General features: G+C 44.6%; 1 protein-coding gene across 1 annotated transcript; it reads left to right on the top strand.

Moving 5' to 3' along the window:
* Nucleotides 1-7,719: 7,719 nt before the first annotated feature.
* SHBG (sex hormone binding globulin) lies at nt 7,720-25,595 on the top strand. Its single transcript, XM_073576606.1, has 8 exons — nt 7,720-7,874; nt 10,693-10,802; nt 12,245-12,434; nt 12,987-13,154; nt 13,877-14,042; nt 15,441-15,583; nt 15,665-15,890; nt 24,915-25,595. Exons 1-8 carry the CDS (start codon nt 7,764-7,766, stop codon nt 25,043-25,045), a joined length of 1,245 nt encoding a protein of 414 aa, XP_073432707.1. The 5' UTR covers nt 7,720-7,763; the 3' UTR covers nt 25,046-25,595.
* Nucleotides 25,596-25,684: the final 89 nt, after the last annotated feature.

Genomic DNA, 25,684 nt, shown 5'->3' with positions numbered 1-25,684 from the left:
TCCATGTTCACCGTTCGCGTGATGTCGGAAGAGAAGGCCCGCTCCATGGTACCTGGCCTGAGCCCTAGGCTCCAGACGTGGTTGGAATATACATAAGAGATCTCTATTTTGCCGCCTACAGCCTATTTGTTTTGTGCTGCCCCTAGCAACCCACCTCCCCTCCTGAAATTGAACCCACTCTACACTTCACTGGCTAACACTAAACTCCCTCTAACCAGGAAGTGTCCCCCTTCTTATTAGCACTAGTGCCCACTCACTGGACTAATCTTAACCTTAAGCATTTCCTATCTTCGTGCTAATCTGTTCTATATCTTATGCCTATCCTGATCTATAGTCACACTATGCTCTAACACTTTATATACTGAACATCACCATAATACATGGCATTACACAGCACATAAATAATTTATTATTTTTGTTTAGATTTAACCTTAAATAACGAACAATACATATCACATGTTGTTTTGGTGGATTAAACTTGGCCACAAACTTTAATAATATTTTCTTATACGTACAAAGACCACCAAACACCTAAAAACCTTTTTTTATTTTTTTCTAAACCAACACGCAGCTTAGCCAATGCTCAAGCCCGTTAAGAGTTTTTAGGTTATGTCCTTTTCAGTTTCCTGACCCTGACCCCAACTGGCCATCTTCCCTATATCATAGGTAAGCATGGCCCCAGCCCACCTAGGTCTAACTCCACCATCGACCTAAGTTTAAATTAAATATGTCGTTACCGATGTTTGACAGATGCACCAAATCATCTCTAAACAGCCACGGCACACCACCTTCCAAATCAAGGTGCCTAAATGAAAATCCCCCGATTGTTGGCATAAACTTACAGATAGACCTATTTAATCTTTTCCTAATTTTGTCACAAAACTTCATCTCCATAGACCTGTCCCAGATTAACCTGGGTATGATTTCCCCAAAAAAGATCTTCACTTCCAGGAACCATTTCTTTAAATCCTGGAAACTGCTCTTCATCTGAAACAAAAGATCGATGCAACTCTGTTTCCCAATGTCATTTCCACCGAGATGAACAAAGATGATATCAGGAAGCGGGAGACTGTCACAATAATGCTTCAAAATGATCAAAACAGCAATTATATGATACCATACATAAATCCCTTAGTATAGATGGCATGATAGGGCATCTGCCGTCCCTGACAAAATGCTCCTTTTTTATATCCCTTCAACATTTCTTTCATCATATAGTATAATGCAGCCCCCACATAGAATATAATGCAGTCCTACTGTATTATGGCCACCACGTACTCACTCACTCATGGATATATACCGTATTCATGGGTGTGGAGAGCAGTAAATATTCCCTTGAGTAGCGGGCGCATGTGATCGCCCAGCAGCAGGAAGCCTGCAGCTGCTGCTACTGTGCCCGCTATTAAATTGATATGAATGTTCACTGCTCTTAACTCCTATAGTCCTCCCATCTCTCGGCGCCGCCTTCAGTGCATAGTGGTGGGAGGGACTATGGGCGTGGGGAGCAGTGAATATTTCTCTTTAGCAGTGGACACAGGCATTAGCTGCAGCAGCCGGCTCCTGCCTCCTGTCACCCGCTGCTGCTTCGCTGGCATCGGGCAAGACCCCCGGCAGCTGCATGGTGTGCCGCTATTGGCAACACGCCACTGGATGGAGGCAGGGGCAGATACTAAGAGCTTAAGGCCCCTGTGGAAGAAATGTCTGGCCCCCCCTCCTTGCCCGGTACGCTGCTTATGATGATGGCAATCTGACAATGGGACCCCTAGAGCCTCAGGCTCCGAGAAAACAGATTGCCCTCATTATTACTCTCCTGCAAGCAGGGGCGTACATGGCAATCACAGGGCCCCATAGCAAAAGTTCTATTTGGGCCCCCAGATCTCTATAAAAAAAAAAAAAATGTATTTATATTTTTTCACTGAGATGGAGATATACAATGGGTACAGAAAGTATTCAGACCATTTTAAATTGTTCACTCTTTGTTTCACTGCAGCCATTTGGTAAATTCAAAAAAGTTCATTTTTTTTCTCATTAATGTACTGTACACTTTGCTTCCCATCTTGACAGAAAAATAAAACAGAAATGTAGACATTTTTGCAAATTTATTAAAGAAAAACTGAAATATTACATGGTCATAAGTATTTAGACTCTTTGCCCAGACACTCATATTTAAGACACATGCTGTCCATTTCCTTGTGATCCTCCTTGAGATGGTTCTGCTCCTTCATTGGAGTCCAGCTGTGTATAATTAAACTGATAAGACTTGATTTGTAAAGGCACACACCTGTCTATATAAAACGCTCACAGCTCACAGTGCATGTCATACCAAATGAGAATCATGAGGTCAAAGGAACTCGCCAAGGAGCTCAGAGACAGAATTGTGAAAAATTTAAAGGGGTCTGAATACTTTCCATTACCCACTGTACATAAAAAAATTCACCAAGGGTAGAATGGAATAAAGGGAAAGATAGTGTAAGGCGGAAGACCGGTCTGCGGGTACCTGTTCAATGCCGGGTTCGGAACTGTCGAGGCTGTGTCCAGTGTTGCTAGGGGGAAAGAATGGAGAACCGGACAGGACCCATGACCTGGTGAGAGTGGGCGTGGTGAGACCAGGGAGAGAACAGGAAAAGCAGGAAAACTCAGCAGATTCCCAGCGGCAGGGAGAGGAAGCAGGGGTGTACTGCGCTCCCGCAGCAAAAGAGAAAGTGCAAAGCCATTCCCCGGCAGAGGTTATGTGAGGATCCCCGAGAGTCAGTGAGCACGCAGAGTGTCGTGCACTCTGCCAAACTGTGTGGTGCTCACATTGAGAAGCAAGTGCCAGGTGCAGGGTCGTGAGGGGTGTTCTCACTCCTTGGCAGGCGTGCAGCGGAGCACGCACCGGACAGAGACTTCTACGGTGCTTCCCACCTCGGCTTTACAGATTAATAGACTAGGGGCTCAATGGGCAAAACCGGTGACCGCCAGAAGCTAAATCGCGTTGGCAGGTTACGCCTGAAGACCCAGTGCCGGCCGCTGCCGGTATTACAACAGTCATCGGACTGCATGCGTTTAAGGAACAGAGGAAGTCATGATAAGTGAAGCTTAATAATAAAACTGTTGTGTTATATCATAATTTTACTTTTAATTTCCGGTTACCTCCCTGTGCATCTAGAAACCAAGTGATATACAGTAAAATATTAGCGGTACGTTCGCCTGATTGGGTTGTGACAGTCACAACTCCTATTGAAGCATGTGAAGGTACTGCAGGACCACCGATGAGATACCATGCAATAAATGTGGAATACGGTGGTTCAAAGTCCGTGCTGCCCAAGGTTCAAATGTGCGATCACACGCAAAGGTGAAGCATAAATGCGGTTTATTATGTCAATGCGTTTCAAGGTTCCAAACCTCTTCATCAGGACTAAACTTATTAAGACTGTCATTTAATACATAAGCTGGAGTACGATGCACCACATTCATTAAGAAGAACATGTATCTTGAATTTGGGGCATCTTACAACTGGTGTATGCCTTTGCCAGTAATGTTATCCAGAGGCGCTGGCATACATTTTTGAAGTAAGTAATGCCACTTGTGTGATGATCTTCACCCCAGCCCAGCTCTACCCATGTTGGCAGAACTGGCTGGGACTGTCTTTAAAAATGCCAAAGGTTACAACATTTTTGTGCAGCTTAGTTGAGTAAGAAATTTTGCAACATTTTGAGAGCTTTTTACACCAGAAAATTGGCAAAAACTCATTAATTAATCATTGCCAACGTGTGAAGATAACATAATTCTTTGAAGACCAGCTAACCAGAAATCTATGTCCACCAACTTACTGTTAATTCAGATAGACGTTTATCTGTACAGTGCCATATTTTACAAGCTGATATTCTTACCTACTTAGCAGACCTACCCTAGAGCAGTCATCAGTATAGAAAGCTGGCACTGGCCTGGCTGCACATGTTCCCTAGAGGGACTGAAATTAAGGATAAGGCTACATTCTCACAATGAGTTGTCCACACTGCATATTTTCACTGCACAAAAAAAGCAGCATCTTACAGTTCCAGCAAAGTGGATGGGATTTATGGAGATCTCACATCCACTGTACCGTTTTCTTTACACAGTGTAAATTGACCTATGATACATTTCTGAAATCAACATGTCAATTTCCTTTGTGGTCAATATGCGTTTTGTTTGTGCGTTTTTCCCATAGACTTGAATGAGAAGAGGAAATTCAACAGGTGAAAAAAAAAGTATTTGTGTTTCCACAATGGAAAAGCTCCACATATATTGAGTACAAGAAACTAGGTTATATTTGTTCAATGGGTCTTAAGGCCCTGTCTCAAATAGCGAGATCGTTAGCGAGATCGCTAAAACGTCACAGATTTTGTGACGCAACAGCGATCTCGCTACATGTGACACATAGCGGCGACCGGCCCCCCACTGGATATCGCTGATCGTGCTCAAATGTCCTGGGCCATTTTTTGATCGCTGGTGTCCCGCTGGCCAGCACGCATCGCTGTGTTTGACGCTGACGAGCGACCTCGTGGACGACGCAGAACTCAGGGACGGGACTCGTCAGAATAGCTGCTGTGTGACAAGGTCCCAACGACCGTCAAGGTTGTTATACGGATCGCCGGATTGTTGCTGCGTCGTTGAGTAGATCTGCCTGTTTGACAGCTTACTAGCGACCATGTAGCGACGCACCAGCGATCCTTACCAGGTCGTATCGTTGTCGGGATCGCTGGTGCGTTGCTTAGTTTAACAGTACCCTTACACTAACCAGTGTGCTGCCCCTTGTTTGGTTTTGCACTTAGGACATTTGGGGGTGTTGCCGCCCCCTTGAGCTTTGCACATTATCTACTCAACTTTCTACCGTCAGGTGTTAAACACAGTCAGGCCCAGGTCTAGGTCTGCTCTTGTCTATTTTGAGGCCTAGATGGCACATGGCGTGGTGAGTTACTAAAGATAGGGACTATCCTGATTGGGTAAACCTTGTTGGCGTGGGATGACTTTTAGGGTAAGTTTTTTCATAGTTTTTTAATGCTAATTTTCAGCTGCTTTTTCCATTACCAGCAAAGCCTATGAGATTTCAGAAATTTCATGCACACACATTGGTTTTTTTGTGTGATCATGATTTTGTGCTCTGATGCGTTTTTTGGACATCGAGCATGTCACTTCTTTCAGCGTTTTTGTTGCGTTTTTCATCCATTGGCTTGAATGGGTGTTGGAAAAACACTGCAAAAACGCAGGTATTATTACTTGCTGCTTTTTTTGTGCAGAAAGTCATGGCCAGCAGGAAGTGGCCTCACAGCCAAGAGCTTTGGGGTGTTCTTAGTGAGGTGTCCATAGTGTGACAGTGAGCTATTGTGAGGTAGTAGTGAGGTGTTAAGAGCTATTGTGAGGTGACCTGATAGTGAACTCTTGTGAGGTAGTGTCTGGTAGTAGTGAGGTGTTAGCCATGTCTTGGTATAGGAGGATGAACATTAATGTTTCCCAACTAATCATGGAGGTAAAAAATAAAATTTTTATTTGTGATATATTAACTAAACTCAACTTTATTACCATGTACAAAGCGACACAAAAAAGCATGAAAAAAACCGCACCAAAAAATGCACCTAAACCTGCGTTTTTGATTCAGCTTCTTTCCTGCCAAGAAATCAGGTTTTGCTGGAGAAAAAAACGCAGCAAAAACGCCCTGTGTGAACTTAACCTTAAGCTTTTAATTCGGGTTAAAAAGATGAAAAAATCTTATCATTCCAAAAATCATCTTCTGATATATTTCGTGTCTATATGAATCTAAGTCCTCTATTTATATAATTAATTGCCTTGTAATGTTTTCATTTCCTGTTCTGTCCAGATGTCACCGTATCCCAGAATTTCAAGTGGAGTAAGTTCACCGACCGCCATATTGGGACACCCAAGTGATGGGTGTCTCAATATGGAAACTGCTACTGGTACCAACCTATTGTGCGGTACCACCAGTGGAACACCATCACACCTCACACACACACATTCACTCTCACACACTCATACACACTCACTCTCGCACACTCACACTCACTCTCATACACTCACACACACTCACAGACACACACACTTTTACTCTCACACTCACTCACACATTCGGCTGATCCCGTCCTGCAGATGTGCGACGTGTTTACAGGCAGAGGAAGCCGGTCACATTAAAGGGGTTTTCCCACGAACGAAAGTTCATTTTAAAAATTGTCTGTGTCTGACCGTGTACGGAGCATACCACATCTCCTGGGCAGGGGAGGAAGCAAAAGATAATACTGACATTACAGCAGGGAATCACAGAGGATTCATTTTGTGAGGTAAAATATTTCATTGACTGTTTTTAAACAATAATTTACCTCACAAAATGTATCCTCTGTGATCTCCTGCTGTAATGTCAGTATTGTCTTTTGCTTCCTCCCCTGCCCAGGAGCTGTGGTATATTCTGTACACAGTCAGATACAGGGGTGAAAGAGACAGAGCACGGGGGAGACAGCTCAAACGGGACAGCACATGAGGGGAGAACACAGCACAGAAGGAGAGAGACAGCAGACAAGGGGGATAGCACATGGGGTAGACAGGTCAAAGAAGAGAGCACAGACGGGAGAAGTCAGCACATGGGGAAAGAGAGAGTGTAGAGGTGGGTGAGCACATGGGGGAGAGATTCTCAACGCTGCAAAGCCTGTCCCCATCGTGACATTACTGATAGCATCGGGCCTGCATCTAGATACATAAAAGAGTACAATCCAGTGGCATACCACTAATAGTGGCAGACCACGGGCCTCTAGGTATCTCGTAAGTTGAGAGGGCCTGGTGCCAGCACTAGGGCTCCACACCCAGCATTGCGCTTCCAACTGTATCGTCATCCTGGGGCCATCATACTGTGTAGAGGGTTGTGTTGGAGCCATCATACTGTGAGGAGGCTTCTGGGGATCATTAAACTGCATGGAGTGCCGTTATATTGTGTGGAGAGGTGTGTTGTGGTCACAGTTAGGCATCATACTTTGCAGGGGGTGTACAGTAGGGTCATCATACTGTACGTGTGGAGGTACTGTGTTTGGGGGAGCACTTTTGTTGGCATCATACTTTTTGAGTGCAATGAAAAGGGAATCTAAGGGCTTCAATAGGAGAAAAAGTACTTTTGTAAGGGTGCTAAGTTGTGAGATATGCTTTTCTGTGCCTCTGCTGAATATTACTTTTTTTTTTCTTTTTACAATTTTTGCTATGGTGCCCCATAATTTCTGTGTACTCCCCTTGTGAAAACCCAACTACATAAAACCATGATGCCTGGTAATCATCGAACATCACCAATTAGATGCCATGTCATTGAATCCTTACAATTAATGTTTTCATCTGCCAGAGTACACTGGCAGGTAGAATTTACGAGGTTGTAGCATTGGGGTCTCCAACGTTAGCTTGTCACCATACTAATGGCAGTGCCCCTGCACAGAGGTAGAGAACAATCATAGGTTGCTACTTTAGAAAGGTATATTAAATCTACACCGGGGAACCATATTTTTCAGCCAATTACTATGAACATGGGATGATTTTTAGGATTCGGATAGAAGCGCAGATGGTCACACATCGGTGAAGGGTTAAACGCACGTCTCCTGAGTTCCTGTAAAACATCTGCAGGAGGCAGATACTGGAACGTGTTGTGGTTGGAGCCAAAGTTGGCGTTTGAATAAGCAACACAAGAAGAACAAGTCCCCTCCTATTGATATATAAAGGTCAGTGAACGTGCGACAACCATCATTCACAGCACCGAGAAAATGAAGCTTCTCATCAGCGTGTCCATGCTGGTCAATGTAGTCCTGCTTTCCTATGGAGGTCTTACTTTGGAAACTATATTACCAAAGCCTTACCATGATCACCCGGCAAAGGTAACACAAATAATAATTATCAGTTATATTTCTAAAAAACAAAAACAGTGGCACAGTCTTCATTTAGTAATCAGAAGATGTAGCAGAGCTGGGTTTGCCATAGCTGTGGTTTTATACAGCGCTACGCAGTATACTCACTGCACTATTGTAACTCCGAATAAGGAGGCAGAAAATTTAATAAACAGAATTAATTTAGATCTTCTAGATTTATACATTTAGGGCTTTATTGCGCTTCACTCAGTTTGTGCAGTATGAAAATGAAAATTTATACATTGTGAGGCTGGAATCACACATGGAGGTTCTTTTAAGCAATATTTAGTGCAGTCTTTTTATGCCAAAGCCAATGTAGGATGCAGAGGGAATGAAAAAGACAGATTTCTAATTCTTCCTGCTGCATCCATTATTAGCTTTGGCTCAAAAAAACTGAATCTGAAACTACACGTGTGTTTCCAGCCTACGGCCACGTGCACATGTTGAGTATTTGGTGTCTTATCTCAGCATTTGTAAGCCACAACCAGGAGTGGGAAAGATAGAGGAAAACTAGAATAGAAACCCGTCACCACTTTTGCATTATTCACCCTCTCCTGATCTTTAGCCTTAGGCCATGTTCACACTATCAGTATTTGGTCAGTATTTAACCTCAGTATTTTTAAGCCAAAACTTGAAAACCAGGAGTGGAGCAATTAGAGGAAAAGTAGAATAGAAACACGTCACCACTTCTGTATTTATCACCCACTCCTGGTTTGTAGCCTTAGGCTATGGTCACACGTGCACACATTCAGTATTTGGTGAGTTTTTTACCTCAGTATTTGTAAGCCAAAACCAGGAGTGGGTGATAAATACAGAAGTGGTGACGTGTTTCTATTCTACTTTTCCTCTAATTGTTCCACTCCTGGTTTTGGCTTACACATACTGAGGTAAAAAACTCACCAAATACTTAAGCTAAGTTCCCACAATGAGTATTTGGTGCATTTTTAATGTTACAGATTTTCTTCAGCATGTCTGCAAATATTAGCTAGTTAAGGCCATGTGCACACGTTCAGTATTTTGCATCAGTATGTGTAAACCAATACCAGGAGTGGAATCAGGGGAAAAATGTAATAGAAAAATGTCACCACTTCTGCACTTTTCACCCACTCCTGGTTTTGGCATACAAATACTGAGGTAAAAAAAACTCACTAAATATTCAACGTGTGTATGTGGACTTAGGTTACTTGCATTTTTTTTTTTTTTACATGTGTTTTTATTGTGTTTTTGATGCTGCATTTTTTGTCTTTTTGACATGTTTTGTCTTAAAGAAGCACTCCCAGTAATTTTTTTTTTATTCATTACATGTGTGTATATGTGCATGTAATGTAGTGGGAGTGTATTAATATACTCGCCTATCATTGCTCTCTCCGATGCCCAGCATCGTTCTTCTCAGCTTCTCTGAGACATCATCGCTCCGCAGCTGGCTGTGTCACGCTGCGTGACCCAGAAGTCTCTTTTACAATGAAATCCTATTGAGCTTCAGAACAATGTCCTGTAGGCTTTTCATTGTAAGGCCGGGGGTCACACTTGCGAGTGCAATGCGAGAAACACGCGCCTCAATACCTGGCACTGCCGTCGAGACCGGAATGTGCAGCTGCATGTCTTTCTATGCAGCTGAACGCTCCAGTCCAAAACGCTGGCAGCAGTGCTGGGTATTGAGGTGAGAGATTTGCTCAAGTTTCCCGCATTGCACTCGCAAGAATGAACGCCCTCCCCTTATTGAATACAAGGGGGGGTCGCATGATAACGCAGCTCCCATACCTATTAATTTGATGGTGTTCAGTTGGTTTGTTAAGCTCTGGTTTACAAAGAGTTAATGTATCAGTAAGCTGTGATATTTCATGAGCAGGTTCCCTGTTGTCAGGCAGATTTGGCTTCCCGCTCTTTTTTTGAACCTGTTTTGATTGGCTGACAGAGTATGAGCAGGAAGAACTTGTTATATAATCAGCTGTGTGAGACCGTTACCTCAGTTTACCTCAAGAAGATTTCAAGATCCTTTCCGCCCTGTTAAAAGTATTTCATTGTATTGTTGTCATTTATTTGTGAGATAATCTCCCTGTTTTAGGGAGGATTGGGTCATGAGAGTAATAATTTTATTCAGTGATGGAGATATTTAATGGTTTTTAAGGGTTATGATTAAATAAAATTGGTTGTTGAGTAACTCAAAATAAACGCCACAGCCATTTTATGCCAAACTTAGAACTCGGTGTCCTTTTTTCTTATGTATGAGAGTGGGGCCTGTGTTATCATGACCCCGGCCTTACAGCGACTTCTGGCTCCTGTATAGTGTATAGAATGAGGCAGCTAGTCAGAATTGCAGTAACCTCTGAGAACGTCGCTGGACACCGGAGAATTTGGCGGTAACTATACTAATACACTCACACTGCATAGCATACCTGTACACTCACATTTAATGAATAAAAAAAAGTTAGCGGGAGCGCTACTTTAAATAAAGTTGCTTTGATTTTGATACTTTTTGGTATCTTGCTTTTACAAAACTTTATTGATACAGTCTGGTGCAGATTACGTATGTTTATAGTGTGTTTCCGCAACAAACGTATGTGGGTTTTTTCCTGCAGGTTTTTCCTGTTCTCGACCATTGGTGCATGTTCCAGATATGGGACACACATCTATCAGACTTCATGTTGTAACATTTTAGGGAATGTTGTAATGCTCTCAGTTCTGCTTCATTTGTAAGGATATTTTTCCCACCTGATTTTCTGGGGGTTGCCATTGGACTGAGACATACCGATTAAAGTTTTGAAGTTATATTTGAGTATTTTTCCAGGTGTCTTGTTCTGTTGAGAAGCCGGTGAGATCCTCAGAGAGTCTGTACATAGGTAATGGGAATCCGCAGAGTGTTCTGCACCTGGAATTCCAACTTTCCGATTTGACAAGGTATTACCCATCTCATGTATTTTTGCGATCCAATGGCTGCTATGTAGATAGACTTCCATCAGGAATATTGCTTATAAGAACTGGCCATATGAGGATTTCTATGAATTAAAGGGAATCTGTAACCAGGTTTTTGCCACCTAATCCAAGAGCATTATAATGTCCACTGTGTGCAGAATTATTAGGCAATTTGTATTTTTTATGAATCATGTTATTATTGAGCAACTACAAAGCTGTTGTCCAATCCAAAAAGTTAATAAACCTGAATTTTTAAGAAAGTAAAAGTGAGGATTTGTCTATCTTAGGAGAATATCTCTGCAGAATTTTTATGCAGCTAAATGAAAATAGTAAATGTTTCCATCTTCATTCAAATTTCATCAAAGTGAGAATAATCAGCAAACAACTCAAAATGTACAAAAATACTGAGATTTAAAAAATATATATATATATCAATAGCCAATATAGCCACCCTTCTTTTCTATAACAGTCATAAACTCCATCCATGTAGTCTGTTTTTTTTTTATCTGTTGACTATCAACTTTGGGCAGCACCAACCACAGCCTCCCAGACACCGATCAGAGAGGTGACTGTTCTTCTTCACCGTAAATCTCCCAGTGTAAATCTCCTACAAGTTCTTAATAGGGCTTAGGACTGGTGAGGAAGGGGCCATGTCAATAGTCTGTCATCTTTAAAGGGGATATCTGGCACTTAAAAAAAAGAAGCCTTTAGGTACTAACAAAGGCAACTTACCTGTCTGTTGTACCCAGCACGGGTCATTGACCGCTCCTGCAAGATATTCAGCTACTCCCTGTCAACAGAGCAGCAGTTTCTTTTTCTGTTGACAAGCCTGGACTATTGGTGTCATGCTGATTGACAGTCATCTCTCTGCTGCCTAATTGGAGGAAGCCGGCTGTCAATCAGCATGACACGAGTAGTGCTGGTCTGTCAACATGAAGAGCAACCGCTGCTCTGTTGACAGGGAGTAGCTGAATCTCTGGCAAGAGTGGTCAATGACAGGCAGTTGCCTCTGTTAGCAACTACATGCCTTTTTTTTTTTTTTTTTTAAGTCCTGGAAATCCACTTTAGGGCCTTTACTTGCAGCCAAGCAGTGGATACTTCAATGCTGCGATGGAGGATTGTTCTGCATATAATCATGGTTTTCTTGAAAGACGCAGACTATTTCCTGTACCACTGATTGGAGAAAGTGTCTTCTAAAAACTGGCAGTACGTTTGGGAGTTGATTTTGAGTCCCTCTTCAACCCAAAAATGTTAAACTATGTTTTGTTCAGTGGTGGTTGGATTTCAGCCTTCCTTACCTCGGCAGTATTCCTTCCAATTTTCTTGACTCGTGACTATGAGGTAATAGACAGGTAGCTGTATTTTTGTATATAGATGTTAATGCAATTCTGGTCCCCATAATGTCTCACCTGTCCTATCCTCCACAGTAACCTCTCCTCCTTTGATTTCCGGACCTTTGATCCAGAAGGCATCATCTTTTATGGAGATGTTGGACAAGATAATTGGTTTGTACTTGGAGTCCGAGATCGTCGTCTGGAAGTACAGATGAGTAATGGAAATGGACAAATGGTTCTCTCCAAGTGGGGGCCAGATATGAGCGATGGACAATGGAGGAAGGTAAGATGAAGTGCAGCTTAGGATCTGCGATGGCACTCATAAGTGTCTATGTTGACCCTGTGTATATAATGTATTATAAAGCATATGGTTATAATAGTATGTAACAAGTGAACCATATTGTTGAGATCTCAAAGAGGTATTCTCAAGTTTGGAAGTTATCCCCTATCTATTGGGTAGGGGATGACTTCTGGACACCCATCCATCGCAAAAACCAGAGTTTTGAAGAGACCAACGTGAGTGGGGCTGAACTTGATCATGGGCACTGCCACTCCATTCATACTCATTCATTAGGACTGCCAGAGATTGACGATTGTTGTGCTCGGTCGGTTTCTGGCGCTTCCATAAGTATGAATTGCAAATGACTGTCTGGTTCTCAGGATCAGCGGTCAGACCCCCACCATCAGAAAGTTTTCCCCTATCTGCTGGATAGGAGATAACTTCCAAACTTGAGAATGCCTCTCTAAGTGTTAAAATAATATATCACACTATAGCAGCGGACCTGTTAGGGTGCTTGTCAGGAATGCCTCCATTGCTTTTTGTGTTGTCTTGCAGGTGACGGTGGACAGTACCATTGACACTATTGATGTGAAAGTGAATGGAGAGGTTGTGGTGATGTTGACGTTCCAGGTGAACAATGAGCTGATGCCTCGGGTCTCCTCCTCACTTATCATCATCTTGGGTGACCTTCCTGCAAACAGTGATGTGCAGCTTCTCAGGCCGGTACTATGTCATTATGTGGCACAGAGAATGACGTTCCATAACTAACAGATTAAGCTATAAAATGTACAGAAATCCATATTAACCAATGACGTACAACCTACTTATTGGTAATAATACATTACTCTAGAGGGGTATAAGGCCACGTTCACACGTTCAGTATGTAATCAGTACTTTCCACCAGTATTTGTAAGCCAATCAGAGGTACAATCAGAGGAAAAGTATAATAGAGACACGTCACCACTTCTGTATTTATCACCCACTCCTGGTTTTGGCTTACACATACTGAGGTAAAAAACTCATCAAATACTGAGGTAAAATACAGACCCAATACTGAGGTAAAATTCTGAATGTGTGAATGTGGTCTAATGCTAGTGAGAAAACCGTTCCCCCCAGATAAGTTATATAGTGTGTGCTAATCATGTGACCAAACCCTGAAGCCAGAAAATGGCCGCACAGTCCCAATAATGCAACGCACATAAAAAGTGACGAATATTTGATATTGAGATGAAATTGTATTGCCGGCGGATGTCACAGTGTGGACATATATTAATATATTGCTTTACAAGAGGGGATGTACTAAAAAGAATGAAGAAAAGGAATAAAGAAAAAGAATGAACATAGTATTTATCACCACTCCTGGTTTTGGCTTACAAATACTGACATAAAATACTGAATGTGTGAATGTGGCCTTGCTGAAGGCACCATGTGCTCCCTCTATCTAGCTGGTTCCTGCTTTGGACGGGTGTTTACGTAACTGGGCCTGGGTGAAAAAAAATACAGAAAGCCTGGACAATGCAATGGAGACGGACGAGAACCGGCGCTGCTTTCAAAATGAGGAACCTGGAGCTTTCTTTCCTGCTCATGGCTATGTTACCTTCAAACCTGCTCGTGAGTTGTCCTCTTATACACATATTTAAAGGGGTGGTCTACCTTTTGGGGACATTTTTCATATTTGCATCTATGTGATCATAAAAATAATTTTTGTAATTGGATTTCACTAAAAATGTCATTTCACGTTGTTCGGTTTTTACAGGCTTTGTTTCCCTGCACGTTCTACCTTCATGTTTTCTGTGGTCATAACTCAGCTGAAAGGAGCTCAGAAAAAGACTAATAACAGAGTTACTAACTCTCGTGTCAGAATCAGCTCTCTACCCAATTTTAGGCTAACTCTTTCTGCACGCAGTAATAGCCATTGCAACACAAAGGGTATAAAAAGCAAATAGTGCAAAATTTGTAATTAAACCCAATTGCAAAAACAATAATTAAGTCCTAAATATACTAGTTAGTAAAAAAAAAAAAAAAAGTCTCCAAAGGTGAACAACTCCTTTAAAGAATTTACATTTGGAGTTTCCCCATTATCCTCGTTCACATGACCGATTATATTGGACGAGTGCTATCTATGGCTTTCACAGATAGTGCTCGTACCCATGTTATTATATGGGGCTGTGCACAAGTCCAGTTTTTTTCCTGGGATCAGTCGGTGCCAGGTCTGATTTTGATTTGATCCTGCAAATCAAAACATGGGTGGGTCCTTGGAAAACATTGGACCTCACTCTGATGACATAATGGAGAAGTTGGAGATGTTTTTTTTTTCTCTTCACCTCTGAGAAAAAACTGATCCCACTAATCAAACTCTGATTAGAGTCTGACCAGCACAATCATTGTTTTTCATGGATGGAGAGAAAGCGGTCATGTGCATCTACCCTAAAGCTTATTTACCAATGAAAGTCTTGTTCAGCCAGGTTGCTGATCCTGAGAAAGAGATCATCTCCCTGACATCCATTTGCCCTATAAGGGCCTACAGACAGGGGGTGCTTACATGAGATAATCTCTTTAACCATTATTAGCAGGCAGAGATTTTTATTTCATATTAAGTCAAACATTTTTAAGTATCCATTGGTTATATCATAAAAGTCTATTTGGCTAGATTGCTCTTTAGAACATGGTTCCAAAAGAGCTCTTTCACAGCTGCAACTATGGAGGCTAGTATAGTAACAAGTGCCATACTAGGTCCATCCTACTTATCTCCTCTCCTTTAGGCCGGTGTCACACTTGCGAGAAACTCGCACGAGTCTCACGTCTCAATACCCGGCACTGCCGCCGGTACTCAGGACCGGAATGTGCGGCTGTATGTTTTTCTATGCAGCTGAGCGATCCGGTCCGAGTGCCGGCGGAATGTCGGGTATTGAGACTCGAAACTCGTGCGAGTTTCTTGCAAGTGTGACCCCGGCCTTGCAATGAATATCTATTGTTGGAATACCCCTTTAATATCTTTATTGATTTTAGTTTTTCCAACAAAGCACAAAGACTCCTGGAAACTGACCCTCCAGATCTCCTTCCGGGTACTAGAAGATGGCGGGGTCCTTCTCGGACTGTCCGGAGCAGGCAATGTTTCTGCACTGACAATAACTTTGGATCTGGAAAAGCGGGTAACAATCATTAATGTTATAATAGTATTTATTCTAGAGCCTGTATGTTATCTATATATTATATTATTTAATTGTGTTCAGGTTCTGGAAGTTTCTTTACTGGGAAAATTGGCACATTCATTGAAGTTCCCCCCTGGTGTATGTCTTAAAGCTTGGCATACCGTGACTGTTGTTATCCTGTCCAATCAAGTTATCCTGAGTACCAGTGAGGTCTCATCGTCTATGGATATTTTGCCAGCAGACTTCAAGGCTTTGGAAATCATATGGCTTGATCATGATTCTCAACTCTCTATTGGAGGTATTTCAGGTAACTGTCCACATCTAGGGCTCAGTACAATATGTTCTTTGTACACTAGACAATGTTGGAATGGGGTTCGTAGTCTAGGTCTGAAGTGATATGGCACCTTCAAACATCCTGGAGGACCCTCACAATTGGCCTCTCTAAGACTATGCCACCAACATTTAAGAACTGGATAACCATTTTAGCCCCTCCAGGACCAGCCATTTATTAATTGCGAAAAAAAAAAAAAGCAAAAAATCTCTAGCATTTCTGCTATTTTTTTTTTTTTGGGGGGGGGTTCATTTTTACGTGGTTAATTGTGCAATAAAATTGATCTGGCAACATGATTCTTCAGGTTCGCATGATTCCAGCAATACTAAATTTCTAAATCCTTTCTTTTTAAACTATGTTCGTGAATAAGGAGTAACCAAACCTTTGATTTAATTTTTTCATATTGTCCTATTGCAAGAAAATTGGTGGGAATCCAGGTCCTTAGCTGCCATGATTGCTCAAAAATACCCTGTAAAAGCTTATGATTACTATTGAATCAGTAGTCCGCCCTGTGCACTCGCTCAGGCAGGAGCTGTGCACTGCTGTATCCTGAGCTGTGCAGTTCACTGGGTTTACTCTGTCGCCTTATTGGGGGACACAGAACCGTGGGTGTTATGCTGCTGTCCACTAGGAGGCGACACTATGCATAATCTGAAAAAGATTAACTTTGGCTCCTCCTCTGCAGTATACACCCCTGGACGGCGTCAGCCTTCTCCAGTTTTTGCTTAGTGTCGCAGGAGGCACACCTAAGATTTTTTTTTTTACTCCGTCTTTTTTCCTGGATTTTTTTCCAAAGGACTACAGATGAAGAAAAGAGGGTCTCCAGCGAGACTCCCGGCATGGCTCCCTCCTCGGTCCCCTACTAGGGGTACCCGGTTGAGGTCAAGGTGGCTATTCCCCATGTCGCTCCCTCACCAGTCCCTCGGGTACTGGTTCGAGGTCGAGACCCCCCTCCTTCCTCAGTTCCGTCCGGCTCTGGGTCGAGGTTGAGGCGACGATGAAGCCCCTGACGGTGATAGCAGCACCCTCCCTAATCCCCCTCTGGGGGTATTAGGTTGAGACACCGCAGGTAGGGCCTGTACCAGGCACCAGGGACCCCAGTCCACCTGTGGGCTCCTTTTGGGACCGGGGGAGGTGCAGCGAGGCACAACACTTATCAGAGACTGGGCTCCCTGCGCCCCGGTCTCTGCAGCAATGGCGCATATATGGCCCCACCGCCAGCCCTCCTTTCATTCTGGGGGGGTCTGGTTTAAATCCGCCCCCCCCCCGCGGACGACCGCGCCGTCCTGGAGCCCTGCTGGGCAGGAGACCTCAAATTTAGGCCGCGGCTTCGGCCTAGCCAAAGTCGCCGCCAACCCCCCGGCCCGCCCCCCCGGATGACTAAAATGACACTGCAGTGTCATAGAAGGGGCGGATCGAGGCAGGAGGGGCGCGCTTTTACATGTAAAAGCGCGCCCTTTTCCAGCTCTCCGCCCCCTTCCCTCTCCACCTCAGAATCCGGTGGCCATCTTGCTGCACCTGGAGGAAGGCAGCACAGAGTCTCCGGGGGGCACAGGACGTGGGACTTATCAGCGCTGGACCTAAGGGGGAGCACCGGTGGGGTAAGATCACAGCTGGGTCCTTGGTACTCAGCTGTGAATTCCTATACCCTATAGCGCTCTCCTACTCCTTTCCTCTGCGTAGATACTCCTGTAGGGCCTCCACTAATCAGCCTAGGTACTATGTCGGGCTCAAGGAAAAGAACCAGGCAAGACTGCTTTTATGCAGTCTGCACAGCCTGCAAGGCCACTCTCCCCAGCGGCAGCACGTACCCGCACTGCCGGGATTGTACCCAAAAAACAGGATCAGAACCCCAATGGGCGACTCAGATGTCGCAGTCTATGACACAGTCTATAGATAACCTGACCTCCACATTACTGCAGGCTCTGCAGGGTCATGTCTCGGCTATGAACGTTACCCAGCAAAGGGACGTCCGGTCTCATGATCAGGGCGCTTCCGACAGTTCAAGGCGTAAGCGAACCCACAGGTCGCGTTCATCTGCGTCCTCACATAGCAATAGGCCTCAGGTCACCGAGGCCGTCCCCTGATAGAGAAGGACAATGCGGATCTCCACAACGATCCCAGACCACGGGAAACCTCCGCTCTAGTTCGCCCGCTAGGGAGCTCCTTAGCGATGCGCAGGACTCAGAGGGCATATGTGACTCCAATTCAGATAACGAAACAGAGAACGCTTTGCTCCCTTGTCCCCCTAGCAATACTGCGATAGTTGAGGATATCGTCTCTTCCATCCTTCGGGTGCTGGACATTTCAGATCCAACCCCGGAAGCACCAGAACACAAGATTTCCTTTGAAAGTGTTCAGAAACCATTGAAGGTCTTCCCTAATCACCCGGAATTTCAAAAAATCCTTTCTAAGCATTTTTCGCAGCCTGAGAAAAAATTCGCGAATCGCAAGTATTTGGAAGCAAAATACCCCTTTCCACAGAAAGACACCAAGGATTGGACAGATCCGCCTGAAGTGGACCATCCAGTCTCTAGGCTGGCGGCACAAACGCTCCTCTCGCTGCCGGACAGTTCAACCCTCAAGGACACAGCAGACAGACAAGTCGAACGCATGGCTCGTTCAATCTTTGAAGCGGCAGGTGCCTCTTTGGCTCCCGCATTTGCTTCAGTTTGGGCATCCAAGGCCATCATGGCTTGGGCTGATCTATTGCAAAAGGGCCTTCAAGCTTCAAATCCTCAGCTGGCGGACCAGGCGGTGCAAATTGCAGTGGTGGCAGATTACATGGTCCATGCAGCGTTGGACTCTGCAAGAGGAATAGCGGGAATAGCATCAAACGCCATCACAATCCGGCGTATTCTCTGGATAAGAGAATGGAAAGCGGATGCGGCCTCAAAGTCCCTAACAAATCTCCCGTACTTCAGTGGCCGTCTTTTCGGTGAAAAGCTGGATACAATGATATCCAATGCTACCGGGGGCAAAAGTACTTCCCTCCCTCAACTAAGACCAAAATGCACGTTTAAAAGGCGTAATCAATCTCGTTTCCGATCCTTTCGGAAATCTTCAGGCTGGTCCGTCTCACGCCCAGCACAAAACTGTAATCGTTCCCCCCGCAGGGACAACACACGTGCGGCACAGAGGCCGGACAGGACTGGCAATCAAAGGCAAGCCAGGCAAAACCTAAAGGAGGAAAACCTCAGACTTTTCCCTCATCCTGACTCATGCCCCTCTGGAAGACACCCCACTTGTAGGCGGACGACTGCTACTCTTTCAGCAGGTCTGGCTGCCTATTACAGAAGACAAGTGGGTCAAGGAAATAGTGTCTTCAGGATACAAAATCGAGTTTACTACCAGCCCACCGCACAGGTTTTTTCCCTCTGTCCCTCCAAAATCCCCGCTCAAAGCTCAGGCCTTCCGTCAAGCGGTTTCTTCCCTCCTGCGAGCAGGAGTCATAGTGCCAGTCCCAGCAGAAGAGCGCTTCCGAGGGTTCTATTCCAACCTCTTTGTGGTGCCCAAGAAGGGAGGCAGCGTCCGACCCATACTAGACCTCAAGCAACTCAACAAGTACGTTCGAGTTCGTCACTTCCGCATGGAATCCCTCCGGTCAATCGTTGCGTCTATGGAAAAAGGAGAATATCTTGCCTCCATAGACATACAGGACGCATACCTGCATATACCGATTGCTCCCGCCCATCAGAGGTTTCTCAGATTCGCAATCAACCAAGACCATTACCAGTTTGTGGCCCTCCCGTTCGGTCTCGCCACGGCTCCCAGAACATTTACAAAGGTCATGGCGGCTACCATGGACGTTCTGCACTCCAGAGGCATAGTAGTCGTTCCATACCTGGACGACCTTCTCATCAAGGGCCCCACCCTCAAGGACTGCGAGGTCAACGTCTCGATCACGATCGACACTGACGCGCCTGGGATGGTTAGTCAATTCACAGAAGTCCTCGACTACCCCGAGTCAGTCTCTGACCTTCCTGGGGATGCTATTCGACACCTCCAAGGGTCTGGTGATCCTCCCCAGGGACAAGGCACTGGCTCTCCGTCTGGGAGTTCACACACTCCTCCGCAAGTCCCCCCAGATCTCTCCGGTATGCCATGAGAGTACTTGGCAGGATGGCAGCAGCAATGTAGGCGGTACCATTTGCCCAGCTTCACCTCAGACCCCTTCAACTGGCCATCCTCAAGTCCTGGGACAGGAATCCGTTCTCCCTCGACAGGGAGTTCCGGTTATCAGCAAACACCAGGAGGTCCCTGCACTGGTGGCTCAAGCCAACCTCGCTTGCAAGGGGAAAATCCTTTCTCTCCGGTCAATGGAAGGTGTTGACCACCGACGCAAGCCTTATGGGTTGGGGCGCGGTGCACCTACATCACAGAGCGCAAGGCAGGTGGTCACCAAGGGAATCGACCATGCCCATCAACATCCTGGAAATTCGGGCCATCTTCCTGGCGTTGAAAGCCTTCCATCACTTGCTGGCAGACTCTCATATCAGAGTACAGTCTGACAATGCCACGGCAGTGGCATACGTGAACCATCAAGGCGGCACCCGCAGCATCCAGGCGATGACCGAAGTAACGCGTATCCTACAATGGGCGGAGGCTGCAAGGTCGGTACTCTCCGCTGTCCACATTCCGGGTGTGGACAACTGGGAAGCTGACTATCTCAGCCGACAAGGAATGGACTCAGGGGAATGGTCTCTCCATCCCGAAGTCTTCTGTCAGATCTGTCATCGTTGGGGGACCCCGGACGTGGATCTGATGGCATCCCATCTCCATGCCAAGGTTCCCAATTTCATGGCCAGGCCGCGCGATCCGCGGTCGCTCGGAGCAGATGCCCTGGTTCAGGACTGGACCCAGTTCCAGCTTCTGTACATTTTTCCACCCCTCCCCCTGATCTCCAGAGTCCTGAGGAAGATCAAACAAGAGGGTGTTCCCACCATTCTGATCGCTCCAGACTGGCCCAGGCGTACATGGTACGCCGACGTCGTGCAACTCACAGCAGACGCTCCCTGGCGTCTCCCCACACGTCCCGACCTCCTGTCACAAGGCCCATTCTTCCACTAGAACTCAGGGGCTCTCAATTTGACGGCGTGGCAATTGAGACCTGGGTTTTGACCCAAGCAGGTTTTTCACCAGACGTTGTTAAAACCATGATCAGGGCTCGAAAGCCAACTTCAGCCAGGATTTACTATCGTACCTGGAAGGTTTTCTTCACATGGTGCGACTCTCGTGGGCAGATTCCACTTCCCTATTCTCATCCAAAGGTCCTCGGTTTCCTTCAGTCAGGCCTGGACGCCAGGCTATCCCTGGGCTCGCTGAAGAGCCAGGTGTCAGCGCTTTCAGTGCTCTTTCAGAGGCGTATTGCTAACAAGCCGCAAGTGAAGACTTTTCTCCAAGGGGTTTCCCGATTGGTTCCCCCCTACAAACGTCCGTTGGAGACGTGGGACCTCAACCTGGTCTTGACAGCACTACAGTCACCTCCTTTTGAACCCCTTAAGGAGGTCTCACGCCGCTTTCTATCACAGAAAGTGGTTTTCCTGGTGGCAATCACCTCGCTACGCAGGGTGTCTGAACTTTCAGCTCTGTCCTGCAGACAACCCTTCCTGGTTTTTCATCAGGACAAGGTGGTTTTCCGTACAGTACCATCCTTCCTTCCGAAGGTCGTGTCTAGCTTCCACCTCAATGAGGAAATATCACTACCGTCTCTTTGCCCGGCTCCCGTTCATAGGGTAGAGAAGGCTCTGCATACGCTTGACCTTGTCAGGGCATTGCGTATTTACGTGTCTAGGACTGCTCCCTTCCGGAAGTCTGATTCACTTTTCCTTCTTCCAGAAGGCGTTCGCAAGGGCCTACCGGCTTCCAAAACCACCCTTGCTAGGTGGATCAAGTCCACCATTCAAGAGGCTTACCGCCTCAACAGTTCTCCCCTTCAGGCCGGTATCACGGCACACTCTACGCGGGCGGTAGGGGCCTCTTGGGCCATTCGGCATCAAGCCTCGGCACATCAAGTGTGTAAGGCAGCCACTTGGACTAGCCTGCACACATTTACAAAACACATACCCAGTCCTCAGCGGATGCGAGCCTGGGTAGACGGGTCCTGCAGGCGGCAGTACCCCAAGTCTAGGGGACTGTCAGCACAATATTCGTCCACTGCTTCCCACCCAGGGACTGCTTTGGGACGTCCCACGGTTCTGTGTCCCCCAATAAGGCGACAGAGTAAAGGAGATTTTTGTGTACTCACCGTAAAATCTCTTTCTCTTAGCCTTTTAATTGGGGGACACAGCTCCCACCCTGTTGCCCTTGCGGGCCGTTGTTACGGTTGGGTTCTCATATTGTTGTTTGAGCCTGTTTATAGTAGCCTTTTTTTACAGGCATGGTTATGTTTTTGGTATATTCCTCCTAATGCTTTTGCACAAAACTGGAGAAGGCTGATGCCGTCCAGGGGTGTATACTGCAGAGGAGGAGCCAAAGTTAATCTTTTTCAGATTATGCATAGTGTCGCCTCCTAGTGGACAGCAGCATAACACCCACGGTTCTGTGTCCCCCAATTAAAAGGCTAAGAGAAAGAGATTTTACGGTGAGTACACAAAAATCTCCTTTTTTGAGCTATCACTAAGGGCTCAGCCATGGACATTTCAAAGAAATCATTGGGCCCCCCTCCAACAAAAAAAAAAATATTCATATGGGTCACAGAAAAGCATATCTCACAACTTTGCAGCCGTTACAAAGTAATTTTCCTCCGACTGAAGCCCTAGATTTCCCTTTCCTTGCACCTATAACATATGATGTCAACAAAGGTGCCACACTAAAACTGTATGATACCTCACAGCGAATTCCTCCACAGTACCCTGTGACAAACCTACTATACCCCTCTTCAACTCCCCTGACAAAGTATGGTGACCCAACAGAGTATGATCCCCAACTATGACCCCCACAAAGCACTCCATGCAGTGTAATGGACCTGCAAATAGTATAATTACTCCACAACATACCACACTCTATAACGGCCCCCAGTAGCCTCCAAACAGTAGAAGAGCCTCCACACAGTATGATGGACCCCACACAAGCCTTCAAACTGTATAATTGCTTGCATATAGCTTAATTGCCCCCACATAGCCCTGCATAAAGTATAAAGGCTCCCACATAGCGCTTCAAATATTATAATGGCCCCCACATAGCCCTTAAAATATTATAGTGGCCTCCACATAGTCCTCTATATAGTATACTGCACCCCATAATCCTCCATATAGTATATTACACCCCATAGTCCTCCATATAGTATAATGCACTCCCCATAGTCCTCTATATAGTATAATGCACTCCCATAGTCTTCAATATAGTATAATGCGCCCCCATAGTCCTCCATATAGTATAGTGCACTCCATAGTCCTCCATACATTATAATACACTCCCCATAATCCTCCATGCAGTTTAATGCAATCCCCATGGCCCTCCATACTGTATAATATAAAGCACTCCCCATAGTACTTTATATAGTATAATGCAATCCCCATAGTTCTCCATATAATATAATGCGCTCCCAATAGTCCTCCATATAGTAAAATGCACTCCCCATAGTCCTCCCTATAATATAATGCACTTCCCATAGTTCATATAGTATGATGCACTCCTCCTAGTTCTACATATAGTATAATGCACTCCTGATAGTCCTCCATACAGTATTATGGCCACCACAATGTACTCACTGATTATAATTGAAAACAAATACTTACCTATCCTCCTCTTTCCCCTGTGTGCGTTCGTTCTTGCATGGGAATGTGCATTCTGAAGCACTGGACATCTCAATGCAGTGGGCACTGTGCAGTGACGTCAGGTGCTGAGGAAGAATGACGGAGGAGGAAGTGTCAGCTGATGCTTCCTCCTCCATCATTGCTATCAACTGTATTTGCATCCAGGATGCCGATACAGTGGAACGTGCTATGGCAGATGGGGCTGGCGCTATACCGGTCTTACCCGACTCACGTGCCCTATAGCAGCCACATGGCCTGCTGCCATTGGCGATACGCCACTGGGCTTAGCATTTGGACCCTCACTCATCTGCTTGCAATTAAGAGGAAAAAAAAATGTACAAAAAATTGTATCACATATTTAGTTATTTTAGGGAAAAAAAACCCTCATGGCTCTGTAACAAACAATTGGTTTGTGTCGCCGAGTTCAGAAACTTATAGCAATTTTTCTTTTGTGTAGATAGAGCTGTGTGAAAGTATTCTAAGTTCTTTTTTCTTTACGTGGTTTGCGGTTTTGGTTAATTTTTATATTTTAGTAATACAGACTTTTACACATGTTGCGGCATCAAATACTGTATGTTGTTTGTTTGCTTTTTTTATATTTTTATTTTTTGGAAAAGGCATTGATTTCAACCAACTTTTTTTTATATTTTTAAACTTTGTAAAATACTTTTTAAATTATTTTTTACTTTATTTTTTAGTCCTAAGGATCTTGAAGAAAGAGGTTGCTGATCTAATAAAGTGGTGGCATTACTTTCGAATTGTTGGCAATCCGAGTATAGTATATTTGCAATCTGACTATTGAATGCATGCAGCGATTTTTTTTTTTTCCTCGGACCAGTACTGTCCGAGGAAAAAATCAACATGTGCACGGCCCCATAGAATGACAGTGGCCCAAGTGCGATCCAAAATTTTGTCAGATCATACTCAGACCAATAATACGGTCATCTGCACGAGCCCTAATAGAAGATAATGGGAAGGCTTAAAATTGTAATAGTGTCTTTGCCTCAAACTGCTAGCGACATCTTTATTGTAAAATTAATACGTCAGAAAACGTCAAAAAAACACAAAAAAAGTTGCTTCAGGAAAAAAAAAAATACCACCGTTTCGTGAAGCGTCTTCCTCTTGAAAAACTCAGCGTGTGCACATACCCCTATAGGCCTACTGTGAAAACCTTTTTGGTCATCCAGACCCCCAGATTGATGAAAATTTTCATCCTAATTATCATATTCTCTTGTGTTTGCAGAACAAGCTGAGCCTGGGGCGCGTTTCTCAGGTTGTCTGAAGATAACTCTACAAGGAAAAGCGATTGACTTTGACTCAGCCCAGTATAAACACCCTCATGTCCACAGTCACAGCTGCCCACTGGCGATATAGGGAATAACATGACATCTTCATTGGAGTTTTTTTTTTTTTTTACTTTGTTGGTAATTACAGTCAAGATGATTATTCTTGTTTTATGACTTTTTAATAACATGTAATTTTCTGAGATGAACTGGTAAATGGTCTTTTAAAAAGGCTTTGTATTTGCTGGGGCTTTAATATTGTTTATATCTGATTTAGTAAGAACCCCAAGTAATGTATGATTTTCGGCTATATCACCGTGCATGGAAAACATATCATTCTAAAATAATCTAATGTATGGATTTTAGAAATTGTTTTATAGCCCCAAGTTTGCCAGATCAATCTTTTTGGGGTCAAGAAAATAGCGCAAAGTCCACCATTATATTAGACGAAGTGCCGTGCTTATTAGTTATACACATTCCAGGTACATGCTTTATATACTGAGCTGCTCTGATTTTGTGACTTCCATATTGATCACTACTGAGACGCATATTTTCATGGATCAGTAAAGCAGACAGCCTAATATTGTGGTTTTACCTTCACATGAAGTCTACATGAGAAATAAATCCTATTTACACATGGATGAATATTTGTCTTTATTTCTACAATTATGATGCAATCAGTAATGAGGTCCAGATGGAGTAAAAATCAGGAAAAGTCCTCAGACATCAG

Source organism: Dendrobates tinctorius, unplaced genomic scaffold (genome assembly GCF_039654945.1).
Source record: "Dendrobates tinctorius isolate UK_male_01 unplaced genomic scaffold, ASM3965494v1 ptg000049l, whole genome shotgun sequence".
NCBI lineage: Eukaryota > Metazoa > Chordata > Amphibia > Anura > Dendrobatidae > Dendrobates > Dendrobates tinctorius.
Note: the sequence above shows the minus strand (reverse complement) of the source record. Positions and strands in the feature narration are given on the sequence as shown.

Bases quoted from the DNA above. Each gene is read 5' to 3' on its own strand.
- SHBG (XM_073576606.1), top strand. From the start codon at position 7,764: ATGAAGCTTCTCATCAGCGTGTCCATGCTGGTCAATGTAGTCCTGCTT. The intron at 7,875-10,692 runs GTAACACAAATA...GTATTTTTCCAG, and splicing joins ACCATGATCACCCGGCAAAG to GTGTCTTGTTCTGTTGAGAA. The intron at 13,155-13,876 runs GTACTATGTCAT...CCCTCTATCTAG, and splicing joins ATGTGCAGCTTCTCAGGCCG to CTGGTTCCTGCTTTGGACGG.